Here is an 18,096-nt window from a genome sequence, read left to right as displayed (position 1 = left end):
TTGATGATTTGCTACCATAAAATTTACACAAAGCTATTATAAAAAGGTAAATTGTATCAACATTTATGTATATACTTACTGACCAAACATGGCACCACTGTAGTTGAGAGAATTATAAACAAACATAAAGATGCAGTATTAAATTATAACTGCACAAAATTAACTGTAGCACATACTATACTACTATAATTTCATAGCCACCTCCTGTTGCTATTGTAGTGAGCTCAAGTGTCAAAAGTATCCACTTAAAATGCCATGTAATACTAATCATCTCTGCATGAGCAGGTCATAACTCTGGTAAATTACACATCACAATAAAAAGTGATCTCATGTTTCCTGTGTATTTTTTTAACATGTTTTAATGCAATAGCATAAACCTTGAATAACACATGAGACCCACACAAACTGCCACTAGTGATGCTGGAAATGCTCCTAAGAAGCAGAAAAAAGTCATGACATTACAAGATACAGTTAAATTGCTTGGTATGTATTATAGATTGAGGTCTGCAGCTGTTGTTTCATTTCAAGATAAATGAATCCAGTGTAAGGACCATTGTTAAAAAAAAAAAGGCAGGAGAGGAGAGGGGAGGAGACTCATGAAGCCACTGTTGCAGCTATGCCAGGAGGCATGAAAATCTTGGACTTTTTGCAAAATGCCTTTTTGTCTTGAATTGAAAATGCAGCTTTTATGTAGATACAGAATTGTTATAAGAAAGGTATATCTATAAACTCTAATATGATTCAAGAAAAAGCAAAGTCATGGTATGACAACTTAACAAAGGAAGGTGAAGGATCTAAAGCTGAAGAACTTAGAACCAGCAAAGGATGGTTTGATAATTTTAGGAAGAGATTTGTTTTAAAAATATGAAGATAACAAGGGAAGCTGTATCTGCCAACCAAGAAGCAGCAGACGAGTTCCCAGACACCATTAAGAAAATCATTGACGAAAAAAGGATATCTACCTGAACAGGTATTTAACGCAGACAAAAGTGCTCTATTCTGGAGGGGGCAGGGAATCCACAAAGGACGTTTCTTAGTAAGGAAGATAAGCAAGCACTAGGATTTAAGGAAGGAAGGGATAGGTTACCCCTATTGTTTTGCACAAATGCAATTGGATTTATGATTAGGACTGCCCTTTTTATACAGCTGCTAACTCCCAAGCCTTGAAGGGAAAAGGTAAACACCAGCTGCCAGTCTTTTGGCTGTACAAGAAGAAGAGTTGGACAATGAGAACGCTTTTTCTGGATTGGTTCCATCAGTGACTTTGTCCCTGAAGTCAGGAAGTACCTCATCAATAAGGGACTGCCTTTTTAAAGTTCTTTTAATACTGGACAATGCTCCGGCCACCTAGAACCCTGTAGTTCAACAATGAACACATTGAAGCAGTCTACTCACCCCCAAAGACAATGTCCCTAATTCAGCCTTTAGGTCAGGGGGTCCTAAGGACCTTTCAGACTCATTAAACATGTGCTATGGTCTAAATGTTTGTATCCCCTTCAAATTCCCATGCTGAAACCAAATCCCCAATATGATGGTATTAAGAGGTGGTCTTGGGAGGTGATCAGGTTCTCATGAATGGGATTAGTGCCCTGATAAAAGAGGCCTGAGGGAGCTTGTTTGCCTCTTCCACTATGTGAGGACATAGAGAGAAGGAGCCATCTACACACCAGGAAATAGACCCTCTCTAGACACCTAATCTGCTGATGATTTGATTTTGGACTTCTCAGCCATCAGAACTGTTAGATATATATTCCTGTTGTTTATAAGCCACCCAGTTTATGGTTTTTGTTAGAGCAATGTGAACAGACTAAGACAAGCTGCCACATTGCCTCCAGTAATACTCTTCTAGGCTATTCTATGCTAAAATTTTAAAAATCTTGCTATTACATTGTTTTTGGATTCTTCACAAGCTTGCTTATACTCCTTCAAATACACTCTTGCCTATTAAGATAACTCTTAAGATTGTGATGCCTAGACTTAAAGATATGTAAATGCTAGGTGTAGTTTTACTCTCAGTTATTGTGTTTTTACTACCACATCCTCAGCTTTGATCTGTAAGAGGAAAGATTTGACTTAAATAATTTATAAGCTCCTTTCCAATGTTGAAAAGCGATTGTATTTGGTGTTTGTACCTGTGCATGTTACAGTCATGCCGCTGTATTGGCTTCTTAAACTTGCAGTAGGTGCAGACTCCCAGGTCACTTTTCATGTAAACTGCTAAACTGTGTCATAAGCAACTGCATAACTTTACATTTATACTTATTACATCCTCTCTTATTTGCTTCTCTTTCTTGCTGAAACCCATGTGGATAATTTTGAATGTTAATTCCATATTTGTTTGGTTAGCCCACTAGGCTCTGTGTAACTATACATTTTATTAGCATAATTCCCACATATTAATTTAATTTACTGATAAAAATTCAATAGAAAAAAGCTAAAACAGAATCTTGCTCTTAACCCGTTCTCTTCAGTTACACGTTGTTTCATTCATCAATAATCTTTGAATATGTCTGTTTTTATCAACCATGTCTCCATCTAATTGATATTATTGTCCAGCCCACATTTCTCTATCTTATCCAAAAAGATCATGAATGAGCTAGCTGTCAGATACCTTGCCAAAATATAATGTATTTATGTCTACAGTATTATCACAATGCTGAGATATTAGCAACGCTGAGGAAAAGTGTTTTGTTTGACCCGACTTACTTGAGGTCAGCTGTGTATAGTATCTTTCCTGTTTCTCTAGAAACCCCTGACTCACGCAGGAAGGTAACTTCCCTCCCTATGATCTTCACCTGTGGCATGTCCCTGCTATTTAACTAGTCGCTTACTTTGATATTGTACAGGTTCTCATGGGCCAAGGACCTGCGGAACCATCCGTAGCTTCTGGCAAGATCAGGCACATAGCAGGTGCTCTATAAATATTCGAAGGGATGTTGAATGCAATGTAAAGAGGAGCTAAACTTTTCTTGCACTGTTGACACTTCTTCCAGTAAAATCTGTTGCAACCATGCAAAACTTCTGTTTCCTTTGCAGTGCGCACATGTGTTCTTCCTGTTGTGGAGCGACTGTCGCCTGGAAGCTAGGGGGAAACACCATAGCTGTTGTTTGGGATGGTGCTCTTACCCTCTTTAGGCTCAGTTCCTCAACATTTCATGGCTTAAGTCCCTGGGTTTAGAACAGAGAAGAAGTCATTGTCTTTGGATTTTAAGGATACCTGGAGTTTTTAAGGCCCTCTTTAGAACACTTCTGCTCACCCCTACCCAGCCTTTACCTCCTAGAGGTTGCCAATAGCTGAACTTTTAGTTACAGAGATAAAACTGTGCCAACTGTACTTTGAGTTGCAAAGTCTAGGATGAGAAATAAGCCCTGGAATTGAGGGTTCCCAGCTGTCTAGATTTTGACTAAATTTTCCAACCAGAGAGTAAATTCGTGTTAGATGTGACTGACCTCTGGGAAGAAATGGGGAACTGCTGAGGAAATGCCATTTACCCTGTCCATTTTAGTTACTGCTAAAGAGACATCATCTAAGAGAGAGTAATAAATGGATTGAAGGATGAGGTAAGCAAACTCAACAAGGAACTCTGAATTGTAGAAGTGCAATGGCAACTGGGGAATGGAAGGGTGGGAGCAGAAACCTACATGCATGATGTCATGATGTATCCATTATGTGCCAGACATTGTGGAAGGAAATGCTTTGTATCACCTCATTTAATCTCACAAGAGTCCCATGAGGTTGGTATTTTTGCTCCATTTTAAGATAAATATCTGAAGTTTAGAATATTTAAACAACTATGACCAATATCTTTGATTTTAAATAAAACGAGGAGAAGGATACAGCTTCCTCAAACTCTAAAGTGTATGATTTTCCCATCTATATTTTACTGTAGGAAAAGAAATGTATTTTTAAAAAGTAAATTATACCAAGTAATGTAAATTTAAAGTTTAGCATGTTTTGAGGCAATTTTCTTACTGTGAAATATTATGCATATTTCTTTAGTAACTGGAAAGCAAATTGGGGAAAGATATTTCCCCCCTTAATTATATCAAATAAATGATCTTACAATTACATAAGAAATCAACCATTACAGTCTAGCCAGTGGCTTGGCTTCTTGTCCAAACCTCACAATAAAATATGCAGACTTCCTGGAACCACATATTAAAATCTCCGCAGTTGAATCAGCCTTTCTTTCTAAGTAACCTAAACTCAATGCTATTCAGCATATTAGAGAACTCTAGGGATGAGATCTTTAAAACCCAATGTCAAAAGGTGAATACCCAATGATCATCACCTTAGTTTCATTCATGAAAACCGGCTTTGTCCTAATTTATTTTCAGGCATGTGGGTCTGTCCTGCAGTGAGGTGCCCTGTTTTAGAGCCCTAGAAAGATATCAACTACAACTTTAACATAAGTATAAAATAATAGGGTGATATTCTTGTGTAAATTGGCTTTGAAGAAAATTTCGAAATAAACATACCAAAAATGGTGAGTGATTCCAGCATCCCTCAAAGAAGTATATGGTCTTCAAGGTGACTATTTTGAATGACAACCTTCATTTGGGTGTTAAATGGAGCTGATATGGCTGCTGAAGAGTTCAAAGAGCATGGAATGTGAAATCAGGAAGCATCCACGTGCATCCCAGCACTGCATCCCAGCCACCTGAGAGGAGGTATAAGTCACCTAACCTTTTTGAGTTTCTTTCTTCATTTGGAACACAGGTTGGGTAACACCTCACAAAATTGTGATAATTAAGTCAGCCTGACAATATGAAAACACTCGAAACAGAAAAACACTAGAATGTGATAACTTATGTATAGTTCATCTCTAAATTTAATATCATGATTGGAAACCAAGACTTTCAAATTCTTATGAAACATCAGTGATGTTAATAATTAGTCTTAGTCAGAAGTTCCAGAATCACTCAAGTGATGAGGGCCAGCTATTTTTTTGTGTTCAGTTTGATATGCAAAGCCACAAGTAGAATGCACTTGTTCAATTTTATGAGCCCCAGAAGACCAGTGGATACTGCTTGCTTTGGGAAACTGGAACTTAGATCTCAGCAGTTTCTGTGGATTCACTTTATCCTTGTCAAGAGTTAATGAGATCACAATAAAGCCAAATGAACATGCTAGGAACTTGGTGCTTTGCAAACCATAATGATATTTGAGAGAGCCAGAAATAAAATCTTGTTTATTTTGTGTACAGGACTGAATTAGGGAAAGATTAGGACAATAGTGTGACAGTTCTCTCCAGGGGCTCAAATAGAGATTCTTATTTGGGTAAAAGTACACATGGATACAAGGAAGGGAACAATAGACATTGGAGCCTACTTGAGGGTGGAGGTTGGGTGGAAGGTGAGAATCCAAAAACTACCTATCAGGTACTATGCTTATTACTTGGGTGATGAAATAATCTGTACACCAAACCCCTGCGACATGCAATTTACCTGTGTAACAAACCTGCACATGTACCCATAAACCTAAAATAGGTTGGAAAGAAAAAAGAAGGCAGAAAGAAGAAATAAGGGCCAAGGACTTGACTCTGTCTTAACCCTAGTTCTTTCAAAGTGGCTACTTCGAGTTTCTGGTTACCAGTACTGCGGAACATAAGCACATACACTTTAGAGTAGCATTTCTGCCCCCAGCAGAGATAAATAGCTGTGTTATCTTGATCAAGTTACCTTACTTCTCTTTGCCTTGGGTTTCTCATCTGTAAAGGGAGAAAATAATATAACTTACTTCTTAATACATGTAAAGCACTCCTAGAGGAAAGGGGATTTAAAATGCAGTGTTTAAAAGCACAGATTCTAAGGCTACACTGCCTGGGTTCAAATCCCAGCTCCAGCACCTATTTGCTGTATGATCTTGGGAAAATTAGTTCACTGTGCCTCAGTTTCTCATCGAAAACTTGGGTAATAGCACCAGCCTGATAAAGTTATTGTTAGGATTAAATGAGTTCATACATGTATAGTTCTATAAATAGGGCTGGCTCATAATAAGTACTCTACACATGCTTGTTATATTATTATTTGTTTCCTGGATAAGCTCCAAACACCATTTTAAGGGTATAGAAATATCAACATTGTTAACTTTTGTTTCTTTGTTTGGTTCTGTAAATCATAAAACTCATACTCTAATCATACAATGTTGGGATATTCTTTACCGTCTAGACCTGTTTTTGTTTTTTTTTTTTTTTTTTTTTTTTTTTTTGAGATGGGGTCTCGCTCTGTTGCCTAGGCTGGAGTGCAGTGGTGCAACCTTGGCTCACTGCAACCTCTGCCTCTCAGGTTCAAGCGATTCTCCTGCCTCAGCCTCCTGAGTAATTGGAATTTAGACCTAGTATTTTGGCAGTGTCTCTTATATAACATTTTGTTCTCTTTTCTTCAGGTTAAATACTGTCACATCTTTTACCAAATCTTTATTAAGATCATTTTGCCTCCTGATTTACTTAATGTTGTTCAATTAATCTCTGTCTTCAATTATTTTTTCCTTCTGAATGCAAAAAGTCAATGATTTTAAAGCCTGCATAGAGAAAAGATTCACACATATTAGGATGACAAATGGAATAAACATTTATTCAGGATAATTTCTGATGCTCCCTCTCTTCCTCGTTCCCCATAGTGTTCATTTTAATGTTTCTGCCACTCATTTGTTCATTCAGTATTTATTGGAACGACTTGTCAAGCACCATGATAAGTGGTGGGAAATAATGATTCTGACACTTGAATGGTGTTTTACAATGTACAGATCGTTTTCACATATATTAAATTCATTCAATTCTCAAAGGTACTCACTTCATTTCGCCACAGTTCTTCCTCCCCTTTAACTTTATATTTCTCTTCATGTTCCTCATTCCTTTCCTTAAATCTTTGGTATGCAGAATACAGTAGTCTCCTTTTATACAAAGGGTATACATTCCAAGACCCCCAGTGGGTGACTGAAACCCTAGGTAGTACTGAACCTGACTGCTGTCCATTGGAACATGTTTCTCTTCATGTCTTCAATCCACAAGTTTAATGCCTTTTCCATTTTAACTACACACTTATCATGCACTCTGCGCCATACGTTTTGTGTTTTGAGGTGTGACAGCAAAACTAGCACAAATTTTTCCTTCATAATTTCACAGAAATTTCACAATGTCTACATTCTTATCATAGATCTTAGCAACCTTGAGATATGATTTTTTTTTTCTTATTAAGTCGAGAACTTTCACCTTTTCACTTAAAGGCAGCATTTTATGGCTTCTCTTTGGCATATCTGAATTGCCAGCATCACTACTCTTGTACTTTGTGGCCGTTTATTGAGTAAACTGAGTGTTACTTGAACACAAGCACTGTGATAGGGTGATACTAAGACAGTTGATCTGATAGCTGAGATGGCTACTAAGTGACTCATGGGTTGGGAGTGTAAAAGTGTGGATATTCATGTCCAGGGCAAGACGAAACAGGACAGTGGGAGATTTCATCGCACTACTCTGAATGGTGTTCAATTTTGAATTTATGAATTAGTTATTTCTGGAATTTCCATGTAATATTTTCAAACCACAGCTGACCATGGGTAACTGAAACCATGGTAATGGAAACTTTGGATAAGAAGGATTACTGTGGGGAGTGGGAAGGGAAGCTGGTTCGAAGAGAAGGCAGTAGGTGGGGGAGAAGATGCAAATGAGATGAGAATGTAGGTCCAGAGATGTTTCCAGTATCCTCCACTTTAGGATCAAAGGACAGGTTACTTGCAGGCACACTGTATCTTATTCAGGAAAATACAAAGAGTTACTTGAAAAGGAGCAATGACCATCAATTAGCAATGACCATCATTAGAAACTGGTTTGAGACTAAACACAGGGCTAGTAGGTTTCCAAATCCTCCCCAACCCCTTACAATTAAGCATATTTAACATACTGGAGATGCTAAACAGTTATGATTTTCTTCTCATAAACACTCAGGCCCTCAGGTCGCAGCGTCAGAGTTCCCCAGTAGTAGTTCCTTTTGAATTCTGTGATACCAACCAATAGGCAAGAAACAGAACACACAAAATTAACTAGAAAAACATTCCTTGTGTTTCAGATCACCGGTTTCATTCATTATTATATCTCTCATGCACTACCTGGCTTCTATGAGGAAATACCAATGGCTTTTCTGCAGTAGACTAGCTGGTGGTTGATGACTACCTTATGTCAAGATGTAGAGAATGATGATAGTAGGCTGCAGGTAGTGAATAAGCACACAGTATCACTCACATTTGACTCTGTACTGATCACCTCAGGGGTACTTTGGAGATTCACAGGATACAAGTAGATGACACAATATATAAACTTTTAATGTGAGCTCACTCATAACTCAGGCCCCTTTAACTTGTTTGACCCTGTGCCTGGAATGCTCTTCCTCCAAAACTTCCCATGGCTGTCTCTTTCTTATTATTCAGCTCAAATGTCACATTCACAGAGATGCCTTCCCCAGGCACTCTGTATAAAGTAGTATTCCACACTCAGTCCCTCTATCACATCTTATAATTTTATTTTCTTTGTGGCATTTATCACCACCTGTAATAGGCTTATCTTTATACTGTATTTATTTGTCTCCCTCGCAAGACTATAAGCTCCTAGTGGGCAGTGATTATTTTTTAACATGCAGCCTGGAATATAGTAGTAGGCCCTGAATAAATAGTGGTTGAATGCTTGGGTGAGCAACAGATATTTATTAAATGCCTGTAATATGCCAGCTCTGTTCTAGGCAGTGGGGGTGTAGCAATGAACCAAGCAGACAAAAACTGCTGAATTCTTGCAGTTTATATTCTAATGTAGGAAAACAGTCAACAAATAAGGCAGGGAAGAGGAAGCTGCAGTGAGGCTGTGCTGCATTAAGAAGTGGAATCAAGGAAAGGTCTTGCTGGGCAGACCTGAAGGAGGTGAGAAGGGAGGGACCTGAATAAGGTGAGGAACACGGGAGGGAGGAGAAATGAGACTTTTACAAGGATGTGCAAAGGCCCTTAGAAAACAAGAAAGGGGCTATGTGGCTAAAGCCAGCCAGCTCCTGGGGGCAGGGCAGGAGATGGGTCAGAGAGCTGCTGGTGGGACAACTCCAAACATGTAGAGTCTTGTAAGCCACTGAGAGGACTTTGGATTTTGCTCTTTCTGAGACAGGAAGCCACTGGCGGGCTCTGAGCAGAGTGACATACCAGCCTTGGATTATAAGCAGGGTCCCTGTTTTTGTTCTGGTGATAAAAGACTGTAGGGGCAGAAGTAGAAGCAGTTAGGAGACCAGTGAAATAATCCAGGCAAGAGATGATGGTGGCTTGGTCCAGGGTGATGATAGGGAGATGGTGAAATACATTAATAGTCTAGAAAGATTTTTAACACAGAGCTGGCAGGATTTGCTGATACAATGAGCAATGGTAATTATACAAAAATATGTGCAGAACTGATACAAAGAAGGCTTTTCTTGGATTTGTAGGAAAGAGACTGGTTTTGTCAGGTCTGTGACATTAATATAACGCCTGTTAGCACAACCACCTTGAAATCCTGCACTGGGACTTGGAAGTTTTGTGTCATCTATTATTTATCCCAAAGAACAGAACAACAACAACAAACAAGAGTGGTGAAATACATTCAGTATCAAAATCTGTACTTGCAATTAAAAGAACTGGTTTGGGGGTTGATCTCATTTCAGCACAGTGACATAAGCGCGGTAATTGTTCGGCAGATATAAACATTTCAAAATGAAAATGACATTTATCTGTGAGGAGACTGTGAAGCTCACTGGGTAGTTTACACAGAAGGATAAATATTATCAAGAACAAAGATCTTGCCTGATTTATCCTGATGTGCAGTCTATACTTCAAACTGATGTGATAACTGCGCAGACCCCTGACCCTTTGCTTATTGGGCTACACTGAAAGCGCTTTGGAGATTATTCGCCTCTGCATTCCTCACTCCCTGGTGCCCTGCAAATAATAGCAGGTACACAAGAAACATTCACTGACCCAATCATTTCTTGACACCCTCCTCTGCACTCTTCTTTTTGCAGCATTCAGGAGCTCTTACTTATTTTTATACCCAAATCAGTGATCAGATAATCACTCATAAATATGACATTTCAGAACGTGCTGGGAGCAGTGCAGACCGTGTGTAGGGAGCCATCCAGAGGCCCCACCCACCTGGGAAGCCAGGGAAAGCTTCCAGGGGGAGGAGGCGGTTCTATGGGCTGCAGTCCGGGAGGAAAAGCAAACGTGCAGGCAGCAGGAGTTGAGAGATGGGATCCAGACAACGGCCTTCAGATATATATCCCTTTCTGAGACTGACGGGAACTTGGAGAGGGCCGAAGAGTGACCGAGGCATGCGGGAGAGAAGGGGCGCCTGGACTTTTGGGAGGATAAACACGCAGGGGCCAAAGGTGGCTTTAAAAATTACGTTAGATCTGCAACTGTTGTGAATTTTAAAGGCGCGATTCAACGAAGGCTGATGGGACCCGGAGACCGAACGTTCCGGAGTCTTACCCCTTCACTTCAGTCTGGCCTCGAAGGCCCTGCGGGAAGAGGGCATTGCAATTAAGAGCAGATTTGGAGCTTGATCTCATTTTGTCTCTGCAGCCAGAAAATAAACTATGGTAAAGCATCCTACTGCGGGACACTGAGGGTTGCTTTTTGTTTCTAGGTTTATTTATTTATGTATTTTCCAGGCTGGCTGCAAGGCAAGTTGAACAAAATCTGGCTGCGCTCGGACTGGGGCGGCTCTTTCGTCTCTCCAGGTTTTTCGCGTCTCTCTACTTTCAGTGACACGACAAACAACGATGGCAGGCTGCAGCTGCACTGCTGCAAGCGGCCAGTTCCGCAGGCGGGAGGGCCGGAGGCAGCCACGCATTTCCACTCCCGGGGCCGGAGGCTTCCGAAAGTTCACGTCCTCCTTCCAGAGTCCCTGGGTGCGGGCTGGGGCGAGAGGGGACGGGGCGCGGTGACTGTCCCTCCTAGGAGCTATCTTCCGAAGCCGTCAAGTCTCGGGCGGGTCCTCTTTGGAAGAGGGAGAAAGTTGGGCGGGACCACGGGGCGGGGCTGGTGGGTGGGGGGCGGGTGGGAGTCCGGGCGCCCCCAGCGCTCGCCAGCCGGGGTGGAGCCAGCAGCCCCGCGTGGCGTCCGCGTTTAACATGCAAATCGAGTCCCTACTCCCCCCCTCCACCCGCCCGGTAAGCGAGGCTCCGCCGCCGCCCACGCCTCCTGCGCGCCACGGCACCAGAGCAGGCGGCTCTACTTAAGCAGCGCGCGGGCCGCGACCCGGCACTCGCTTGGAGCGCGCGGGCAAGGCTGGCGGAGCGCACTGGAACTCACGGGGGCGCACAGCGGCGCGCTCGCACCGCTCAGTTCCGCGCGGCTCTAGGAGGTGGCGGCGGCGGCGGCAGCGGGGCGCAAGGCTGAGCGAGCGTCTGGGCTCCGGGGCTCCGGAGAAGGCGGCTGCAGCTCCTGAGTGCAGCGCGGCTCCCTGCCACAGTCCCGGCCCGGCCACCTCTCTGTCATGGCTCTGGCAGACAGCACACGTGGATTACCCAACGGGGGCGGCGGCGGGGGCGGCAGCGGCTCCTCGTCGTCCTCCGCGGAGCCGCCGCTCTTCCCCGACATCGTGGAGCTGAACGTGGGGGGCCAGGTGTACGTGACCCGGCGCTGCACGGTGGTGTCGGTACCCGACTCGCTGCTCTGGCGCATGTTCACGCAGCAGCAGCCGCAGGAGCTGGCCCGGGACAGCAAAGGCCGCTTCTTTCTGGACCGGGACGGCTTTCTCTTCCGCTACATCCTGGATTACCTGCGGGACTTGCAGCTCGTGCTGCCCGACTACTTCCCCGAGCGCAGCCGGCTGCAGCGCGAGGCCGAGTACTTCGAGCTGCCAGAGCTCGTGCGCCGCCTCGGGGCGCCCCAGCAGCCCGGCCCGGGGCCGCCGCCCTCGCGGCGCGGGGTGCACAAGGAGGGCTCGCTGGGTGACGAGCTGCTGCCGCTTGGCTATGCGGAGCCCGAACAGCAGGAGGGCGCCTCTGCCGGGGCGTCGTCGCCCACGCTGGAGCTGGCTAGCCGCAGTCCGTCCGGGGGCGCGGCGGGCCCGCTGCTCACGCCGTCCCAGTCGCTGGACGGCAGCCGGCGTTCGGGCTACATCACCATCGGCTACCGCGGCTCCTACACCATCGGGCGGGACGCGCAGGCGGACGCCAAGTTCCGGCGAGTGGCGCGCATCACAGTGTGCGGAAAGACGTCGCTGGCCAAGGAGGTGTTTGGGGACACCCTGAACGAAAGCCGGGACCCGGACCGTCCCCCGGAGCGCTACACCTCGCGCTATTACCTCAAGTTCAACTTCCTGGAGCAGGCCTTCGACAAGCTGTCCGAGTCGGGCTTCCACATGGTGGCGTGCAGCTCCACGGGCACCTGCGCCTTTGCCAGCAGCACCGACCAGAGCGAGGACAAGATCTGGACCAGCTACACCGAGTACGTCTTCTGCAGGGAGTGAGCTCCCCAGACCCCCTCGCCACTCCAGCGCCCACTCCTTTTCCTGCCCGAGAGATGATTACAGAGCCTCTTGTCCCCCCTTTGTCCCCTGGCTGCTCCCCTCCCAATCTCCCCCTCCAGTAGTAGCTGGGTGAGACCTGTCCGCCCACCTTCCCTCCAGTACAGAACCTGCAGCCGCAAATCCTCTGGGCTGCTTCGTCTTCTTTGGACCTCCTGAACCGAGAGAACCCAGAGGAACCCCTACCCCACCCCCACCTACCACTCCATGCTTCCTCTACTCCCTGCCTCAAATCACTCCTCCCCCAGATGGTACTTCAGTTTGGATCTGTTGGGGGAGTGTGGCCACAGATCTGGGGATGATTGAATTGTTCAGAACCTGATTGGACCGTGTCCAGTGTGCGGAAGATTTCCTTGAAATCTTCTCAAGCTCTTATGACTCACTGGGGGTTTAAGAGATCAGGATTGGTTCCACTGTCAGGGGTTAGTGTTTTACAAGGTCATTACACAGTCTTTTTGACCTCTTTTGAAAGTAGAGTTTTAGAAGGCTGGATGGAGGATTCTGAGCCTGGAATTAGGACCCCATGGAGGCAGTTCAGTAACTAAACGAATAAAGTTTTGAAAAGTTACACGTAAAGTAGAAGAATCTAGTGCTGGGACAGTAAAGGATCCTTTCTCGTACAGAATAAAAGGTCTCAGCCTGTGGCTTAAACTTATAGAAAGTGATCCTCCTGCCTGCAGAGGCGCCCTTTTCAGCTGCTTCTCGCCAGAAGCCCTTGATTCCACTGCTGGACATGGCAGCAGTTACTGGCAAGAGGGAGAAAGGACGCTGCCGCCTAAGAGTGCAAGGCTGCTCAGGTCTCCAAGCGCCGTAGGAGGTCACCTGGCAGTGACTGTAGGGAGCTGGGTCATAGTGCACGTCGTGGGTATTAGGAAAGCCTGTATTCTTGCAATGAATGTCAGTAGGACCTTCCTTTAGTTGTAAGACTTGGTGGGCGGGCTGGGGTGGGGAGGGAGGAAAGGGTAGGAAGGGTGGGAAGGGAGAAGCAGACATACTCATTTATGATTTGAAAGTTGGAAATTTGTACTATCTGTTTGAGTACATGCACATTTTAAAAATATCATATAGTAAATGCAAACATGCCAAGCATTTTATAAAGATTAATAACAGACCTACTCTTAACTGGCAGTTTACTGAACTTACTGTTTTGAGTCCTAAACTTAGAGTTGTTAATGCTTATATATAATCTAACCAAAGAGTTACCCAGTAGGGTTTTAGTTTTTGAACTTTTATTTTCTTGTTGATTATAAATCCTGATTTTAAAATCTATTGCGCAAAAGAAGTTTCATTTTGGTTACTTAGACCTAAGATCACTTATTAAAAATCCTTATTTTCTCCAAGCCTAGCAAACGTTGACTTCTGGGCAAACCTGAAAACCTGAAAATGCCACTTTCATGCAGTTTGTTTGAAGTTAAGCGGAATCCTTTCAAATGACAGAGCTGCAGAGAACTCAGCACCAAGGGCTGCCTATCTGTAGATAGCTGTAAAATGGAATATTTTTAAATGAAGGCAAATAAGTACTTAAAAGTGAGCTGAGCAATAAAATGGTCCAATAATAGGTAAATGCAACAGAAACAGAAGGAGACCTGGTTGCCTTATGCCTTTACTCTTACATGGAATAAATTCCCAATGCATATCCTGTGTACACCATAAGTGAAGGGAAATAAACCTCGTCATGCTCCATGCTGTGAGGTGCCCTTTGGATATTCTGTGATGACAGAGAAGCCTATTTTGTTTTGTTTTCAGCATCTTTCTCTGATGTACGTTTTTAAGGATTTTGTAAGAGCTGTTTTCAGTGTTTAAATTAGTGCTATTTTTCCTTGTTTTTAAAAATGAATCTCGTACTGTATCTTACTATGTCCATACAGATGTTACAAATTGACAGTTTTATTCTTAGACTCATGTGATCCAAGCTGTATATACCATATATAAACATTTTACACGAATCATTTAGTTTTTTAATTCATTACTAATGCTATAAAATTTCCTATATTACCCCAGTAATTTGCATCAGCTGGTGTATATACTAAAGCAACATATTTTGATGAGTTTCTTACATCCTTATCGAGAAATTGGGTTAGGAAAAAATACATAATTGTAAAACTGAGTTTGCTCTATTATACTTTTTTTCTTGAGTATTAGTTGTATTACTAATCATATGTTGATTAACTGTCTACGTAAAATCAAGGTACCTGTATTTTTAATCCACTAATTTTTTTTTAGTTGGGAAATAGATTTCAAGTCTTTTATTAGACTAACATTTTTTGAGAAGTAAAATTGACTTTATATACAAAGCCTGTAGTTTTAAGCGAATGGAAGCAGAAATCTAGGAAGTTGTGCTTGCTTATATGTTGAGTTTGGTCTCAGACTAAGTAATGCATCACAATTTATCTGTTTGAAGCCTGAAATAATTTAGGACTCTGATACACTGACCAAAAGTCAGTGTTACAGAGATTTCTCTACCCGTATGGTATTTTGTTAGATTGTTCAACAGGAAGCACATGATTGAGAACATCTTGGGACAGATCAAAACCACTGACGACAGATGGCAAGGCTCAGCGATTCTGATTTCCCCTCTCAAATCTGCTCAACTCCGAGAGTCTTGAGAAACTGCTAAAATTTTGCCTCTGTCACTCAAGCCTTACAAATGTTATCTTGTAAACCTTTGAGTTGATCTATTCCACTGTCTTGTACATAGGCATCTTATTCACTCCACCCTGTCACACCCAGCACCCTCCCCCCCCACCCCCACATTATTTGAAAGACTGGGAATTTAGTGGTTAGGGACAGTAAATCTACTTCTTTTTCCAGGGACGACTGTCCCCTCTAAAGTTAAAGTCAATACAAGAAAACTGTCTATTTTTAGCCTAAAGTAAAGGCTGTGAAGAAAATTCATTTTACATTGAGTAGACAGTATAATACAAGTAAAATAACTTGACATGAGCACCTTTAGATTCCTTCCCCTCCATGGGCTTTGGGCCACAGAATGAACCTTTGAGGCCTGTAAAGTGGATTGTAATTTCCCATAAGCTGTAATAGTGGAGGTATTGTGGGTTCATTTGAGTAAGCCCTCCAAAGATACCATTCAAATAACCTGGGAGAATGTCATAAATTATTCAGAGAATTATCACTGCATGAATCTGACTCAGAGGCATGCATTTACATGTGTTGTCCTAATTACCATTTGATGATCATAAATACAAGTGAATGACATTAGACTTTTAGTAACAAACTTAATTTTTAAAAAGGAGTAGACAATGATGGTTAAAAAAAAAAAGGTACCAGGTTCTGTGTGTTTGCACCAAGTAATTGACATGTTTTTTGTTTAATATATGTGGACCATGAACAGTATTCATTCTAATTTTTCAAATGATATGCTGTAGAAAATATTCCTTGAAGATGTGAGATTTAAAATTTTTTCCCTTTCAATGTTGTTTTAATTGTATTTCTTGGTTTTTTTGATTGATAGCACAGTGGTAAATCATAATACTAGACAAAATTGTCTTCTCTTTCAAACCAGAGCCATATATATGTCTGTATATATGGGACCTACTGCTTCTCTGAGGAAATGCATAATCTGTTAATACTCAGACAAAATGAGCAATTGGCAGTGCTCATAATATATTCCAATTTTTATTGGAATTTTCGATGGAATGTTATTTCATTAAAGCCATGTAAGGTGAAACTTTGATAACTTTTTACTCTTCAAGTTAGGGTAAATTCTGATCCAATATTCAAATAATTTGTGTACTCCCACATGCAAAATGCTAAATTACAATGCAGACATTAAGAAAAAGTATTGACTGGAGGGGTTGAATTCCTTGAGAATTTATTTTATAGTCTAAATCACAAATACTTTACTCAATTTAGTTTTTAAAATAGTAAACTGAATATTTTTATTGTAAGCCTATCAGAATCAATCCTTTGTTTGGAATTGTTTTCCTGTATTTCCTTACTATAAATCATTTAAAAACTGAATTCATTTTCTTAGATGGCCTAAGTCTGTCTCTTGAGAAATAAGTAAAATACTCCTATTTTCAGTATCTGTAGCACCTGAAATAGGTCTTTGTATAGCCAGAAACAAGTTATGTTGAAGTTAGCTTTTCTTTGTCAACAGTTTTGGACAATAAAAATCTAAAAGTATTAACACTTGATTTTCTACTGGGGCCCTTGAAACTTGGATGGAAGAAATTCAACCAGAATATCTACATTAGAGTATAATCGTGTGTGGTAGGAAGATGGACTAGTTAATCAAGATTTGTTGTCACTTGAATTTTTTGTGATTTTTTTCCAAGCCAGTTTTTTAAAATTCTAAATGTGTTTTGAGGTATGTGTACATTAATTGTAATGTAAACTATTATACAACTGTTTTTGCGACTTTATAGGCAGGTAAATTTTGCAATTACTATTGAATACAAATGACAATTCATTTATGACCACTCAAACAGCGTTAATAACCATTTAGTGACAAAGGATTAAAACATCCATCGTGGATGTTATTTTTGAAGATGTAAATTATATGTTGTTTAAATTTTTCCAGGCATCTGAAAACCTTATCTGCTAGACAGTGTAAGATTCACACAGAGTTATCTGGGATTCTGATTTTTTAAGTAGTACATATCATTAAACCATTTTCTCTAAATGTAAGAAGAGAAGAAAAAATTGTATAAGATTATCAGATTTTTCTAATGACACAGAAATGTAAGAAAAAAAATCCCTTTATATTGAAAAAAGATGCAGTCGAAGTCTTTTCAGACATGCCCAAACTTTGAGAATTCCTTCAACCATCTAGTGCTATGAAGATTTTTGTTCTTCCTGTTCACAACCGGTTGTATAACAGAAATACTAGCTACTGTTTTCCTTCCTGTGTGTGAAGTAATGAATCATTGATTATGTGACTTGTTATGTATTCAATTAAACACTAAAGAATAAAACATTCACTCCTTTATTCCTCTTGGCTCCTTGGCATGGATTGGCTTGAACACTGGTGTAATTTCATTTACGGGGTTCTCTAAATACTGGCAACACTCCCCAAATTGTTGTGGGACTACTGGTGAGCATTATGCCATCAGAACTCTTCACCAAGGAACCGGCCAGCAGGACCAAGCACAAATAGCTTATTTCCCCAGAGTTTATTGTCAAGAATGCCCAGGCGGTCTGATACTTAATGTGGAAGAAATGCTTTTCGCAAACATTTTCTTTGACTTCTCTGCAGCGTATTCCAATTGCCGTGTATAGGGACAAGGAAATAGAAGCTTTCAGATGTGCTTTAATTAAAAGCACAGTTCATGAGAAGGTTCTAAAAAGTGTTGGGAAAGAGGAGCTGCATTTTTTGATGTGGGGGCACTTTACTGCATCATCTCTAGTGGTTGATGTTCCTCCTCTCTAAAGAAGGCACAGTGCTGCTAAGATTGAGAAATCACAGAAACTCAAGTCGTCTGGGTTATGGCACCGGAAGCCATGAGTCGGGCGGGTAGAGTGAGCCAGGCTTCACCCTTCCTCTTTCCTTTTGCCTGTACTTCCTCTGGATAGCTTTTGTTTTAAAAGTGTGTGTGTG

The 18,096-nt window shown here is 41.8% G+C and overlaps 1 protein-coding gene across 1 annotated transcript; it reads left to right on the top strand.

Moving 5' to 3' along the window:
- The first annotated feature begins 7,208 nt into the window (after positions 1–7,208).
- KCTD12 (potassium channel tetramerization domain containing 12) lies at positions 7,209–17,487 on the top strand. The gene has a single exon (XM_003257347.4). The coding sequence runs from the start codon at positions 11,505–11,507 to the stop codon at positions 12,480–12,482; it is 978 nt and encodes a 325-aa protein (XP_003257395.1). The 5' UTR covers positions 7,209–11,504; the 3' UTR covers positions 12,483–17,487.
- Positions 17,488–18,096: the final 609 nt, after the last annotated feature.

The sequence above is a fragment of the Nomascus leucogenys genome, chromosome 5 (assembly GCF_006542625.1).
Source record: "Nomascus leucogenys isolate Asia chromosome 5, Asia_NLE_v1, whole genome shotgun sequence".
Classification (NCBI taxonomy): Eukaryota; Metazoa; Chordata; class Mammalia; order Primates; family Hylobatidae; genus Nomascus; species Nomascus leucogenys.
The sequence above is the reverse complement of the archived record's forward strand: the minus strand, read 5'-3'. Positions and strand labels throughout refer to the sequence as shown.

Coding starts and splice junctions, on each gene's coding strand:
- KCTD12 (XM_003257347.4), top strand. CDS start 11,505: ATGGCTCTGGCAGACAGCACACGTGGATTACCCAACGGGGGCGGCGGC.